Consider the following 15,280-nt stretch of genomic DNA (forward strand, 5'->3'; position numbering starts at 1 on the left):
GTGTGTGTGTGTGTGTGTGTGTGTGTGTGTGTGTGTGTGTGTGTGTGCGTGTGTGTGCAATGAAGACTACTTGTTATGGGACAGATTTGGTTGGCAGGACGCAGACCAATGAAGTCTTCCTGATGGAAGATGAAACGTTTCTCCCTTAAAGAAACTGGTCCAGATGACATAATTTTGTCATTTAGTGCTATAGAATAAGAGAGCACTTCAAAAGATTGCAAAAAGTACAATTCCTTTGAAAATATATTTATATATATAAAGAAGTTGGCTAACATTACTTAAAAAAATTATATTTAGAAGAGATTTTATGGTGATACTTTGCCGTTGGTCCACTCGGATCAATCCAATGACTAAAAAGAAAAAAAAATCTAAGATGTTTTCCCATTTTTATATGGACATTAGCTCTTTTAAGAAGAAGCGGGTAAAGATGATGGATGGATGGATGGATGGATGGATGGATGGATGGATGGATGGGTATAGGATGGTTAAACGATTACGGTATATCAATATCATTGTAAAACTAGTTAGAAAAAATTAATTATACTTTAGCTGTCAGTAGTAATTCAGATTCAGAGATTCAGAGCGATGTATTTGTCATTCACATCTCATGTGGTACATGTGGTGGAATGAGATTATGTACGCAGGGTCCCAGTTACATCCAACAATAATAATGATAATAATAATAATAATAATTCAATGATAATCAATAGGCTGCTAAATGTAATGTACTGTAGTGATTAAATTTGTACTGTACATCATGTACAGTACATGTACTACATCTGCAGGTGACTGCAGTTGCTATTACGTTACTAACCAGTAGGGGGCGGGCTGACCTTAACAGGCTTCATTTCTGATAAACCCCGCCCACCGCGCTTGATTGACGTCTACGAAGAAAAAGATCGTCTTACAAGATGGTGGTCTGTGGACGTTAGCTGGGAGGCCGTCAGAGTTGTTGTGCTGTCTTTTAGTGTTACTACTTGAACATTTGGCCTTGTATTTAGTAGCTTTAGGTTGTAGACGTAATGTGTCGATGAAGTAGTCCCAGATATATATTTCGGTTATCTTAAAAGTTAATTCAGAAGCGCATGTTTTATAACATGCAGGCGGGGAAAAAGTTAACAGGTCGAGGAAAACACTAGACGGGGGTGAAGCGATAGTCTGTTAGCAGCCAGCTAGCCTGCTAGCTCCGACTCGGTTAACCACCATGTCGGACACACGGCGGCGAGTGAAAGTTTACACCCTCAATGAAGAACGGCAGTGGGACGATCGGGGCACGGGACACGTCTCGTCCACTTTTGTGGAGCGACTGAAAGGGATTTCGTTATTGGTTCGAGCTGAGTCTGACGGTAAGTTGTCGGTTAGCTTAGCCACATTTACGCTACGCTGGCTAACTAGCGTGCTAGCTTATCCTGACAGAGCGCTTCAGTTGAACGGCGTTTGTTTTAGTACGGCTCATAATATTTTTGTAAATTAAATGTGGTATTTGGAGCCGACTGCGTTTGACGAATATCACGTTGGCAGTCACCTTGTTCGAAATAAGAACTTTTTTGGATTTTTGTAGTTCGCATGCTCATTTGTTTTAACAGACGACGTGATCACACTACGGGCCCCAGACTCGTACATGTTAAAATTTATTACTGAATATAAGTCTGAACACATACAGATATTATACAAAATAACCTGGCTAATTTTGTACTTAGTTGTTTGAGTTTTTTTTTTTTATTCTACTTTATTCGGAGATCTAACTTTAGGACAAACTAATTGGACCTTGCTGTTTAAACTTGGCTATTGTTGATGAATCATTTTTAATCAAGTTAAGTAACTTATCTCTTTTAGGATCATTGCTGTTGGAGTCAAAGATAAGTCCAAATACAGCATATCAGAAACAACAGGTAAATAGCTTATTAGCTTTTGCTGTTTGAAGAAAAGTGTTTTTTTTTTTTTTTTCTGGCTACATTAATACTGATTTAAGAAAGGATTTTAGAGCCAAACTGCACTTTTTTACCTCTACTTTCCAGGACACGCTGATCGTCTGGTCCGAAGCAGATAATTATGATCTTGCCTTAAGTTTCCAAGAAAAGGCTGGCTGTGATGAGATCTGGGAGAAGATTTGTCAGGTATTATTCTGCTATAATTGTTATTTTAGTGTTATTGTTCATTTAATAACTACTCACAATTTATGCCCTAGGTTCAGGGTAAGGACCCTGCTCTGGACATCACCCAGGACCCCATTGATGAGTCAGAAGAAGACCATTTTGAGGAGATTCCAGAAACAACTCATCTAGTTGAGCTCCCTCCTTGCGAGTTAAGCAGACTTGAGGAAATTGCTGATCTGGTTACCTCTGTCTTGTCCTCACCAATTCGGAGGGAGAAACTTGCCCTGGCGCTGATGAGTGAGGGTTACATCAAGAAACTGCTAGGTCTCTTCAGAGTGTGTGAAGATTTGGACAACAGAGAGGGTCTACATCACCTCTATGAGATTGTGCGAGGTGTCTTGTTCCTCAACAAAGCAGCCCTCTTTGAGGTTATGTTCTCTGACGACTGTATTATGGATGTGGTGGGTTGCCTTGAGTACGACCCCGCACTGGTTCAGCCGAAACGACACCGGGAGTTCTTGACCAAGACGGCAAAGTTTAAGGAAGTGATTCCTATCACAGACTCAGAGTTACGGCAAAAGATCCACCAGACGTACCGGGTTCAATACATCCAGGACATAATCCTGCCTACTCCCTCTGTCTTTGAGGAGAACTTCCTGTCCACACTGACGTCTTTCATCTTCTTCAACAAAGTGGAGATTGTCAGTATGCTGCAGGTAAAAAATCCAAACAAGGTTACTTTCAGTTTGAGGCACAATTAACAATATAAAACATTCAAATGTTCTTTGTGTAGAACAATACTGTTTGATGGGTTACGTTTATTGTCATAATGAATGTGATGAAGCACTGATTATTCTTTGTATAGATCTAGTAGAGTGCTGTATGAATGGGTAAATGAGGGCACAGATTGTAGTGTAAAGTGTTAGTAGAGTATCTTGATAAGATAGAAAGGCAGTATAAGTACAGTCCATTTACCATTTAATACTCAGATGCATTGTTTTCCTCTGTTTTAGGTCGCAGATATGCATTTAACAACTTATTTTGTTTACTGAAAGAATGGTTTAAGCAGAATTACAAATGAATGACAAAAAAAAATCCATTGTTTGTGTGGATGTTTGATGGGTAGATGTGACATCGCAGCAAATGTGAAATGTACTCTCATCATTTTAGAAGAGTTGAGGCTGTGAGAAATACATGTAAATATATCAGATTTTGTAACTTAACGATGAACTAATTAAAATGTTCTTGGAAGGTAATCAAACAAATAGGTTGTATTGTGTGTTAGAGCTTATTTATTTTGATGTGATGTTTGAGGAAAGTGCTTTTTTAATGAAGGTTTTATTGTTTTATAGTCCACCTATTTCTAAGGCAAATATGTGTAAGGTGCATGATTTTTTACAAACAGTTCAGTGTTTCACTATTTTTTAAATTACTCTGCTGTTTGGATAGTTATCTCTTTTATTGGACTTAAAATTAAAATGTGAACAGAAAACAATTTTTGCTACTTGTTTTTCAACAAAGTCTGGGTTCAACGCCAGAAAATAAGAGAACATTTGTTCATGAGTCACAAGTGAAGCACCACTAAACAGGATTTTATCATGTAAACACAGCAAGGGGAAGATGTAAACAAATCCAGAAAAGTAGAAACAGTAAATATTTTCTGTTAGTTTCTTCTAACTGTTCTACAGGTAAATGGAAACAGTTCTAAAGATTATTCAAAATGATTGTGGTAAGCTCAAATAATTGTCACAGGAATACATTTTGCTTGGTTTTTATTTATTTATTTTTTTATATAAATTTCTTTAAAAATTCCTAATTGCTCATATTTTTAAAACACATTTTGACTTTGCTACAGGAGGATGAGAAGTTCTTGACAGAGGTCTTTGCACAACTCACAGATGAAGCCACAGACGACAGTAAAAGAAGAGAGCTGGTAAGTTAAACTGTCCCTCCCTCTTTCCCCAATTCATCCATTCATTTCCCCGTATCTGTATACAACCCAGGTCACTAATGAAGTGACCACAATAGCAGACATATTTCAGTAAAAAAAAAACTTACCCAAAATAAGCAGTATATTTTAATTAACTCGGGCATGAATGCTGTGTGTATTGTGTATGTACTGGTATGTATATATACATAATGTAAATGTAAATATCTCGTCCTAAGCATTTCATTGTACTGTTAACCCTGTGTTAACCTTGCATATGACAAACATAACTTGAACTATATGTACTGTACATGCATCTATAAATCTATCGTACGTCTACGTGTATATAGGACATTCGCTAGCATTTGCACATTGCTTGTATCCGCACCAGAATTGCATTTTCTGCTCTAAACACCAAACTATAAAATTCATGTAAATTACCATATTTTCCAGACTATACGTCGCTCCAGAGTATAGGTAGCATCATTCAAAAAATGCCTCATGAAGAGTTAAAAACCATACATAAGTCACATTTATTTAGGAAGTGTATTTCACAAAGTGCAAGAACAGACATTTACTCTGATGTAACGATAACGCACAGAACAAACCTGGCATCCTGAACAGGCTTAATTAACATAACGAGCCCAACAAGCAAGTTACCGGTAAATTCACCAATCTCATTCCACATCATTTGTGGGGGCATTTTACTTGTGTTGTTTTTCCTCAGTTGTCTCTGGTTAAGTTTTTTATTTTTTTTTATTTCATTCATTTTGACATGGTACACTATACAATTTTGAATGACAATAAAGTTGATAAAAGTTAAGTTATATTCATTAATTAATGATGTCTGTACTGGCAATAACATTTGCTTTTCCTCCCTTCACTCCTCAGGTAAACTTTGTCAAAGAATTTTGTGCTTTTTCACAAACGTTGCAGCCTCAAAACAGGGATGCCTTTTACAAAACTTTGGCAAACTTGGGAATTTTACCAGCTCTTGAAATAGTCATGGTATGATGCAAGCTTTGTTTAAATATTAATAATGCTTATATATATATAATTGATGTGGATTACTAGGAAAGTATGCACATGTATAACTCCTTCCTTGTCTTTCTGCAACTGTTTCTCCTGTTGTTCAGGGGATGGATGACCTGCAGGTGAGAGCGGCAGCTATTGACATCTTTTCTTACCTGGTGGAATTCAGCCCCTCTATGGTCAGGGAGTTTGTCATGCAGGAACCACAGCAAGCAGAAGATGTAAGCATTAATATTCACAGCAGTTATTCTTTTGTAGGAATATTGCTGAATTTATTATGGTAAGAAGTAGTATGTCTTAACGCTGTATAAAACACAATGTGGTTGCAAATAAATCATCTGGAAATATGTGCTCTTAGATTTGTTTGTAATTCTGTGATTTAATGTGGACATTTAAAATTTCCAGTCTGTGGCTCGGTACAAAATAAGAGTTGATCGTGTGTGGTGATGTAATTTAACTAACACTCAGGGTACAGTTAATTATTGTCATCATCATCAACACTTCAGTCGTGAAGAAATAGGTTTCAGAACTTGTTTGAGAAGTCTTGTTTACATTTTTTCTATCAGCTGTGTACACAAAATACTTTTAGAGTTCTCTTAAAAACATCTATTTTGTTTCAGTGGCATGGCAGTTGTTTAGTTTTGCAAAAATGTTGTTTGGAATTTTATTGTAATAATTGCAACTTGTTCTTTGTGTGTTTTTGTGTGTGTACTTTAGGATGTTCTGCTGATTAATGTTGTGATCAAGCAGATGATTTGTGACTCTGACCCAGAGTTAGGAGGGGCTGTCCAGCTGATGGGTCTGCTCAGGACACTCATTGACCCAGAGAACATGTTAGCTTCCACCAATGTGAGCAAAACAATTATGTTTTTGGCTAGTATAAAATCTGTTTTTATATTTTATACAACTGATGCTGCCTTCTGATTGAACCCTATTTGTATTTCATTTCACGTAGGAATTATAAATCCCAATGTTTTGACTTTATATAATTTCCTGGATTGTTGGATATAAATAATACACAACGCATGATATTTATTTTTCTGCCTAAAACAAAGTGTCTTTGCTGGTAGGGGGTAAACTCGTTTGTTCTGTCCAACATCAGTGACAATTTTTTGTTGCGCAATCTCTTGTAGAAAACTGAGAAAACAGAATTTCTGAGTTTCTTTTACAAGTACTGCATGCACGTCCTCACTGCTCCTCTGCTGGCCAACACCGCACATGACAAGAACTCAAAGGGTAAGCTGGGGGGGGCATACAGGCAAAATATTTCAGATTGTAAGATAAAATACATTTTGACTGATTGTTCTGCATTACTGTGTTTCAGATCAGCCTGAGGGTTCAGCAAAGATAAACCCTGTCTGTCCAGGTGGGTTCTGTTTACTTCAGTAAACATTCAACCGTTCTATTTTCATGCTACTGAGCCGTATAGACTTTGTTCTTGTTCAAGACATTTATATTTTTACCTTCAAGTTTAGTTTTGCTTCCAATTAATTGTTTTCCCAGAAGAAAAACCTTCAAAAGTGAAACGTATCTTTAAATGATCTTCATTGGTGCTGCAGCATCACTTCATGAACAAGTGGTTGAAAAAGGAGAATTTCTAGAAATTGTTGAGCATTGCATCATCTTGCATGTTTACAATATTCTTAACAGAATTTTATTTTTTAGACAATTTCCAGACAGCTCAGCTGCTAGCTCTGATCCTGGAGCTTCTAACCTTTTGCGTGGAGCACCACACCTACCACATCAAGACCTACATCATGAACAAAGACTTGCTCAGGAGAGTGCTGGTGCTCATGAACTCAAAGCACACCTTCCTTGCTCTTTGTAAGTCCATCTATGTGCACATTATTGTCCTTGTTCAATTTAATGGTTACCCTGCTAGTTTGTCACACCCTGTACACTATATTTACCATTATAATACCATTATATTACCCTGTACATTATATTACCATTATATTACCCTATACACTATATTTACCATTATATTACCATTATATTACCCTGTACATTATATTTACCATTATATTACCCTGTACATTATATTTAAATAGTACATAAGCTGAAAAGCTGCTTCGTACTTCACCAACGGTTATATTTCTACTCAAATTTAGATGCAATTATAGCATTTTTTATTTGACAAAATCCTTCTTGTTTTCCACAAGGTGCCCTGCGTTTCATGCGCAGAATCATTGGACTAAAAGATGAGTACTACAACCGCTACATTATTAAAGGGAACTTGTTTGAGCCAGTCATTAACGCCCTGCTGGACAACGGCACCCGATACAATCTTCTCAACTCTGCCATCATCGAGCTCTTTGAGTTCATTAAAGTGGTGTGTAAACACTCAAACTGTGCTTTGATCAAATATGTTCACTGTGTGTGCACAAAGTTGGATTTCTTTCTCCTCATCTTCACAGGAGGACATCAAATCTCTTATCGCTCACATTGTGGATAACTTCTACACGGCGCTTGAATCCATTGAGTATGTCCAGACTTTCAAGGGGCTGAAAGGACGATACGAGCAGGAAAAAGACCGCCAGAGTCAAAAACTCAACAAGTCAGTCGCCTGAATAAACACGCATCAAGTCATAGCTCTAATGCTTTTAAAGTTTTTTTATTTCTCACTGCTCAGTTACACTTGAATAATACAAGGTTCGCTCTCGTAGATATCGCAGAGACGCACGGTCTTTAGATGAGGATGAAGAGATGTGGTTCAATGACGACGAGGATGACGAAGATGGAGAGGCAGTGGAGAGGAGGATGGAGGAGGACTTTTCTGATAGCTATGAAAAGTTCATGGAAGCCAAAAAGGGTAAACCGCACTGAATATAGGCAGCATCATGGACGCCTCCCCCTCCCTCCTGAAATGCAACACCTTTGCTGTCTGTTTCTTTAGGAGCTGCTAACGGAGCCAACGGTGCCAACAATGGGAAGTCTGCCTCAGTCCCTCCTGCCTCTCCTACAGTAGCTCCAAACAGTTCATCTTCCTCAGTTAAAGCAGTCGCTCTTCCTGCCACACCTGTCGTAAAGGTAACCTGTCTTTATAAAGAGGGTCTAAAACGAGCTTTTTATCTGATTTTGCTTGAACGCATTGTTAATTTCTCCTCCACTTTCTTACAGACTGCTCTGGTTGGTTTGGTGGACTACCCTGACGATGAGGATGAAGAGGAAGAAGATGAGGAGGAAGAGAAGTCTCCACGGAAACGACCTCGCTTGAGCTCTTAAGGCTAATCTCACTTAGTCATAGTGGACAGAAGTGGAGTCCCTCCCGTCCCCCTTCCTCTGGTCGTCTCATCGGTCCTCGGCCTGCCCGTGCCACCTTCCCGTCTCACCGTGAAGACGAAGACGAGCTCCTGCCTTTCTCAGTCCTGAACTCTGCTGTTTGCTCCTTTTGAGGAAGGAGATGGAGAATTTCTCTGGAAAGACATATCAGTCTATTCCTTCAGACTGATGATTTTTTTAAAACATTTTTTTACACGTAACTCTTTCCCTAAGATGCCCAACATTTTTCTTTTTCTTCCTCCTGAGGAGAACTTCACTGGTCTTTGCCTGCACTCACCTGTTCTTTTCCTTCCTCCATCATTCACAACTGCAGATTGTGGAAATCACTCTTCCACTGTTTATTTTTACTCTACTGTATTGCTGTTGCAACCGTAGCGAGGAAGCCATGGCTCAACGGCAGCCCTTTACATCATTTACCAAACTGGACCAGTGGGCTCCAGAGGCAAAGGAAGCCAAACCACGACCAGTCAGTCTAACTGCTCAGCTGGCCTCTCAGACTTTCAGGACTAGCCATCAAATAAATAAAAAGTTTGACTGGATGGAGCTGAATGTGTGCTGCCCTGTCACAGGTAGAGGGATCTTGGTAACAGAAATATAGACAAAATATTAAAAGGGGGGGAGAAGTGACTAATCAAACTCGAACGCTCCTCTGTAATGATGCTTAGATCGGATAGAGCAGGACTCAATTCTTAAAAGGCCGTTGCATCAGTTTGCTCAAAACAGTCGCAGGATTGTGTTAGTCGGACGTCCTGGATTTCAACAAAAGTACTGTACATATACCCCCCCTTAATTATTTTTCACGATGTAATTTGAAAGTGGAAGGAAATTCTTCCTTGTGAGAGAAAAAAATTATCGGGGTGGAAGTCACTCTACCTTTCCAGTCTAATCTGATTCGATGTAAAATGCAGAAAAGTTTGCAAATACTTTTCTAAAAATACACATTAAAACTGCAGTAAAGTCACTTTGACAGACATTTTGAAGATGTCTGTAGTTTTGTATTTTAGTCCAATTAAGAATGTTACTTTTATGATTTATATCTAATGACAGCTCAACATTTGGTTTTAACCCAGTAGTGGTGGTGATGGGGGGGGGGGGTTCAAGTTAATTTAGTGCCCACTTTTGTTTCAGAAGGTCAAGTCTCCATCCAGACGTTTATTTTAATCAGAAACCAAAAGCCACCCACTTTGTCTGCACTGTAATGTTGTTAGCTGATCAACACGGCGTTCATTAATAAGTGGAGAAAAAAAATTGTTTTTTTGGAGGGGGGGCTTTTGTTCCTACTTTGAAGGTTTCCCAGTTGAGATGAGCTTTGTTTAACATTATAGGTTTTCCATGTATAAAAATTCTACAGTTGAAAATAAGTTGAAGGAACAAGTTGTTAAAAGAATTTGAGCTGTTTTTAGTTGTGATTAAAAAAAAAGACTCAACCCCTGCAGTTGAGACGATGAAGGTTTTCAGCGTATCGAGTCTTCACTTAAAAAGCAGTGGGATAGTTTCAGTGTCGGGTGGAAACGTTTTCTTGTCCCCCTCCTTCTCTCTTGGTCTCACGACATGCGCACAAAGTCAAATGAAGGGATTTAAAAGTAGACATCCGATCCGCACCGAAGGCAGTAGGGCCGAAACAAAAAGTTTAGCCAGTGTGCTCGTCAGGAGTTGAACAGTGAATTTTCTTCCCCTCAGTCTGCATCAACTGTTTCTGCTCTTAAATGAATTTGTACCAAGTGCATTTACTACCACTATTCATTCTTAACATTTGTATGAGTTTATTTGATAAGTTTTGAAATTAAATGTGACCCTGACATTGATCTTGTGAACCTATGCTTTTTTTTGCCCTCATCTATAGTACTAGGCATATTTTTACTTAATTTGTGAATCTAAATGAAAGATAATTTGTAATTAAGCAACATAAAATATTTTCTCTCAGGATTATAACAGAATCCTAAAGGTTTAAAACCAAAACAACTAGACTTCTGTGGTTGAAGATGTTTGTCTCGCCTTAATGCATGTGACCAAAACGCCTCCTGTGAGCCAGGAAAACAAAAACCCTAATGATCCTCAGGGAGGAGGGGAGTGTGATTAATCTGCACGTTAAAGTTAGTGCTCATAAATGTAGCATTTTGTGCAGTTTGAAGCTACGAACCACACCAGTTTTGAGTTGGGGGGGGGGGGGGGGGGTAGAACTCGTCGTGTCCGGGATGAACAAGAAACCACACCATCAGCTACATGTCATGACTCATGTCTTAGAGTTTTTGTTGGCAAGCTTTATACTTCATTAACCACTCAAAAGTCTGGAGTCCAAGTCGTTTCTACAAAATAGGATTTATTAAAACATACATCATTTGACTTTTATAGAAACTGGTGCACCATGATTGCATTAATTGAAAACCGAGTTGAAAATAAATACTGCGCTCCTCACAAAGAAACAAGCCATTCTCTTGGCCCCTTTAGTTACAAGTGTTAATCTCTCAAACATAATATGAGGTACTACATGAAAGAAGCATCCCTTTGGTAATGTAAAAAGTAGGACATATACAAGCTAACTACACCTTCACCATTGCATGGATCAAAGTTTCTCACAGACTCAAGTCGGCTTATTCACCGCATGGCCAGATTTGAACTGTGTTCACTGATTTTAGAAAAATAGCCGTATGATTGTGCCATAAATAAAGACTCAGTTGTAAGATCTGGTTTTTGAACTATTGGAATAATACAAATTAAACAAAGGTGTACTTTTTGTACTATAACTTTTTACGCCATTATATTTTATCCTTAATGTAAAAAAAAAATAATAATGGTAAAACATTATTAAAACAATTTTGCATCAACCCTGAGGAAAATTTAACATTTCAGAAGCATTTTTGCAGGAAAAATAACTAATATAAGCCAATTAATTGCTCCAGTGCTTGCATAATTAACAGTTGCAGCTCTGGGGATTTCCTTTTTTCTTTTTTTGAGTATGAACATATTTTTCATTAAAAATGAAAAGTAGAAAATACAGATTTATGCATATATCTGAAGCAAACAAATGAGGCCTATCACATCTTAAAACACTTAAATGGTATATATCCAAATGCTAAAACATGATGTTGAAAGGTTATTTGTAAATAGCAAACAATGCAAATAAAATAATGTCTCACTTTTAATTTTTCAGTCAGTCAGTGTGGAAGATGCCAAGCATTGTACTGTGGTGCAGACGGTAAAACAGGAGTACTGCATTTGGAAGCAAAGTTATTTCTTGACCACTTCCTCTTTCAGCTTTTCAGCCAGGTGTTTTCTCTTCTGCAGCTTCTTCCTCTCCTCTGCAGATATTTCCTGAGTGAACAGATCAGACCAGGAGCAGAAGTTAATGACCTTTAGGCAAAATCATACTGCTTGGATTCAGCCAAGCACACATGTATGAACTAACTAGCCAATACCTCTTTGTGTTTAAAAGATGAAGACAGAGCTTAAAGTTGTGTTAAAAAGGACAACAGATGAAAACTAGAGAAACATGAATGAGTAGATGTGTTCTCATCAGGCAGCTGATGGATCACCTTCTGTTTAGAGGAGTTAGAGTGCTGTGCTGGAGGAGGAGGTGCAGGAGGAGGGGAACTTGCCCCATTCGTCTGGGGTTGTTCCACTGCCTCCTAACAGACCAGATAAGAAAAGAAAGATGAGAATAAAAAACAAAAATCAAGTAAATTAGGAGAAAGAAGAAACGGGTGAATGTGAGACAAAATGGAGTGAAAACTTAAAAATAAAACAAAGTAAACTTGAAACACTCAAGAGGTTAAAAACTGTGTGAGAGCTCCTGACTTACTGAGACAAGTCACATCCAGACGAAGTTAAACGATCAAAAATAAAAATGTACAAATGAGTAACCCAGTGTTTACCTTCATGTTCTCCATCTGTAGGAACAGTATTCACGCTAAACGTTTCTTACAGATGTGCGGTTGATGTGGAACGTAACAACTAAGGGCAAAAACAGGCCGTGTTTACCGGGGCAGAGGAAGCTGCTGCTGTGGGACTGCTTGGTGCCACCTCTGGTGTGGGTGTCTGCTTGGTTTTCTGTTCTTTCCTCAGTGCGTGCAGCTTGTCTCGCTGCTGGCACAGATACACCGCCCTCTGCTGGAGCTGCTGCTGCTCCGAGGCTGCTGACGACTGCTGCAGGGAACAAGGGCTGGTTTGAGTTACGAGACCTTTGAGCTTGCTGGGTCTTTAATTAAAAACACCAAACATACCAAGCTGAACAAGTCAGCAGTAATAAAAAGTCCTAATGAGTCAAACATGATTGTTTCCTGAGTGATGAACTTATCAAGAACAGCTGACATTGAAGTGACGTTGCCATCATGCCTGATACCTTCTGTACAAGTCAGTGGAGTATTACCGTATTTTTCGGATTATAAAGCGCATTAAGCGAAACAAAACAGTCAGATAAGTCAAACTTTATTCAACTCATACGTGCTCAACATTGTTCAGTTGTACCACATAAAATCGGTTCGAGGTCAGTAAGCACAACCAGAATACATAAGGCGCACCGGATTATAAGACTCACTGTTGACTTTTGAGAAAATTAAAGGATTTTAAGTGCGCCTTATAGTCCCAAAAATACGGCATTATGAGCTGGGGTTCCTTAAGTTGTTTAGGTATATTCAGTATTTTGATGTGAATGTAATCTGACTGTGACCACAAAGATCCTGAACTTGGGGAAATGACGACGTAACTGTCTCAAACTCACTGTGCACGATTTAGAGAAGCCAACTCCCTTGCAGGCCTCCTCCAGGTAACCCTCAGCTGCAGTTCGGCTGCCGTTGCTGCTCTTCTCCACAGTTTGAGGACGTTCGGATTTGGAGGCGTCGCTGAACTTTGCTGGAGCTCTAACTGTTGGAAGAACTCTGGACTGGATGCTGTTTTTCCCACAATCTGGACACCAAAAGTTGAATATGTTTTAAAAAAATAACATGCTTTAACACGTTCAAAAATTAACATTAGTAGGTGAACTTATATCTGAGTTGTCATTTGAGTCACCTAATGTGGGTTTGGAAGCGTTGCTTTGTTGGCTTGGAGCTAATGTGGTAATCAGAGCATCACCACTGGCTTTTATTGGCTTATCAAAGCCTCTGCTGCAAGTGGCACCAATATCCCCCTCTACCAGCAGCCTCCTGGACATTTGCTCTTCATATTCCTCTTTTGATCTTCTAAAGATAAATTAGTAAAAAAAAAGATTTAATGTTGGAACAAACACAAAGCTAATATTTTTAATTAGCACTGATTTAAATGTGCATGATCTGATCTTTCCACAAACATTTACGTCTATATTTAGATTACCGTATTTTTCAGATTATAATGCGTATTAAGCAAAAACAAAACAGATAAGTCAAACTTTATTCAACTCATTCACAATAACCACATAAAATTGGTTCAAGGTCAGTAAGCACAACAAGAATTAAAAGGCGCACCGGATTATAAGGCTCACTGTTGATTTTTGAGGAAATTAAAAGGATTTTAAGTGCGCCTTGTAGTCCGAAAAATACGGTAGTACAAATAATCTTTAGAAGTCTACATGAAATAAGAATTTGTCTACTCTAAAGTTGACCGATCTTTTGTCCATGCAGCTTTTGAATGAGAGAACTAGCACCACACACTAAAACTTTGACAGTGATGGTTGTCCACGTGTCAACAGCTCTGTGCTTTAACTTATTACCAGGTGTCAGCCGGGAGCCAAACATAGATCCTTTAATTTGGCCTAATTTTATTTGAATTGCTTTAGTGTGGACCTCTGCAACACATTTGCTTGTAGGAACAGACACAGTCAAAGAGAGATCTAGTTGCAGGGACACATAGACTCCATAAGACATCTATTAGTAATTAATCTTGGATATATACTTCACACAGAATTCAACTGATATTTTGAGAATAAAAATGTCAGTTGTCCTAAAAATGATATTGTGCTATATTGGAGATGGGGGACAATAAATCCTTCACTGTATATGCAGAAGAATGGTATGTTAATTTATGTTTTTTTTAAGATGCCAAAATCTTTTTAAATTGATAGTCAGATCAGACTGCAGTGATCTAAAAAAGGATGAACAGTATGAGGAATCCCACGGCAGCCTTAAAAAGACAAAGGAGCTGAAATACTATTTTCTCACTTGCATGCTGACCATCAATCCTGCTAACCTAAATTAGCTGAGACCTAAGGAGCTTAACCGCACTCCTACTAGATTCTCAGTGTTTTATTTGGCCTGGCTGTCACTGACAAAATCCCATTAGAGATCTAAGGTAGGAGCTTCAAGATACCTGCACAGTCTGTATGCACAGTAAATAAGAGAAGCTTGAAACACCATAAATCAATTCACAGTTTGATCAATGATGGTTTAGTTTAGGAATTTTAAGCCAGAACCTCCTTCTATTGGTAAAGTTTTTACACAAATCTGTCCAAATCATTTTGTGTAATTATTGAAACTAATTAGGGACTGGGTCTTACTCTTCCTTCAACTTTAATGAGGCCCAAACTGCACCGTGTACACCCACAAATGTTATATCAAAACGACTGGCTCGGCACCTATTGCTTTTATTGGCATTTCCCGTTACCATGGCGACGTAATTTGCAAACAAAGACACCATTTTTCACAATGAAACAAACTATGAATCAGCAGTTTTTGGAGATATTAAGCTAAAATTTATTGTGGTGGTAGCTGAGAGCAATGCCCCATAAATACTGGATTCAAATAAAAAATTCAAGATGGCCACCACAGCTTAAATGAAAAAAACACTATAAGTCATAGATTTTTTTTTGCCATAATACTAGTAAGCTGAAATATGGTATGGTGGTAGCTGAGAGTGAACCCCAAGTCATAGTACTGTCAAATCAAAATTTTTAAATGGCTTCCACGTGGCAGTCCCCATCAGTTTCTCCACCTATGTGGTTAATCATGTAAAAGATTAGCCGTTTAGTATCTTG

The 15,280-nt window shown here is 38.3% G+C and overlaps 2 protein-coding genes across 2 annotated transcripts in view; one reads left to right on the top strand and one right to left on the bottom strand.

The window, feature by feature from the left end:
* Positions 1-881: 881 nt before the first annotated feature.
* Positions 882-9,412, top strand: LOC119412418 (serine/threonine-protein phosphatase 4 regulatory subunit 3). The gene is made up of 16 exons (XM_037679423.1): positions 882-1,346; positions 1,837-1,892; positions 2,019-2,117; positions 2,189-2,812; positions 3,952-4,029; positions 4,915-5,031; positions 5,160-5,276; positions 5,773-5,904; positions 6,189-6,291; positions 6,380-6,421; positions 6,721-6,879; positions 7,218-7,387; positions 7,473-7,612; positions 7,722-7,867; positions 7,952-8,085; positions 8,176-9,412. Exons 1-16 carry the CDS (start codon positions 1,205-1,207, stop codon positions 8,278-8,280), a joined length of 2,364 nt encoding a protein of 787 aa, XP_037535351.1. The 5' UTR covers positions 882-1,204; the 3' UTR covers positions 8,281-9,412.
* A 1,723-nt stretch (positions 9,413-11,135) lies between these two features.
* cfap36 (cilia and flagella associated protein 36) overlaps positions 11,136-15,280 on the bottom strand; it is a gene marked incomplete in the record, with an annotated part of 11,251 nt that continues 7,106 nt past the window's right edge. Inside the window, 5 exon segments of the mRNA XM_037685893.1 lie at positions 11,136-11,649; positions 11,871-11,963; positions 12,316-12,480; positions 13,055-13,239; positions 13,345-13,514. Coding sequence (XP_037541821.1) covers positions 11,566-11,649; positions 11,871-11,963; positions 12,316-12,480; positions 13,055-13,239; positions 13,345-13,514 — 697 coding nt within the window.

The sequence above is a fragment of the Nematolebias whitei genome, chromosome 1 (assembly GCF_014905685.2).
Source record: "Nematolebias whitei isolate Nwh7 chromosome 1, NemWhi1, whole genome shotgun sequence".
Lineage (NCBI taxonomy): Eukaryota > Metazoa > Chordata > Actinopteri > Cyprinodontiformes > Rivulidae > Nematolebias > Nematolebias whitei.

Excerpts from the sequence above, each read along its gene's own strand:
- LOC119412418 (XM_037679423.1), top strand. The coding sequence starts at position 1,205 with ATGTCGGACACACGGCGGCGAGTGAAAGTTTACACCCTCAATGAAGAA. Across the intron at positions 1,893-2,018 it reads CAGCATATCAGAAACAACAG|GACACGCTGATCGTCTGGTC; the intron begins GTAAATAGCTTA and ends TCTACTTTCCAG. Across the intron at positions 2,813-3,951 it reads AGATTGTCAGTATGCTGCAG|GAGGATGAGAAGTTCTTGAC; the intron begins GTAAAAAATCCA and ends ACTTTGCTACAG.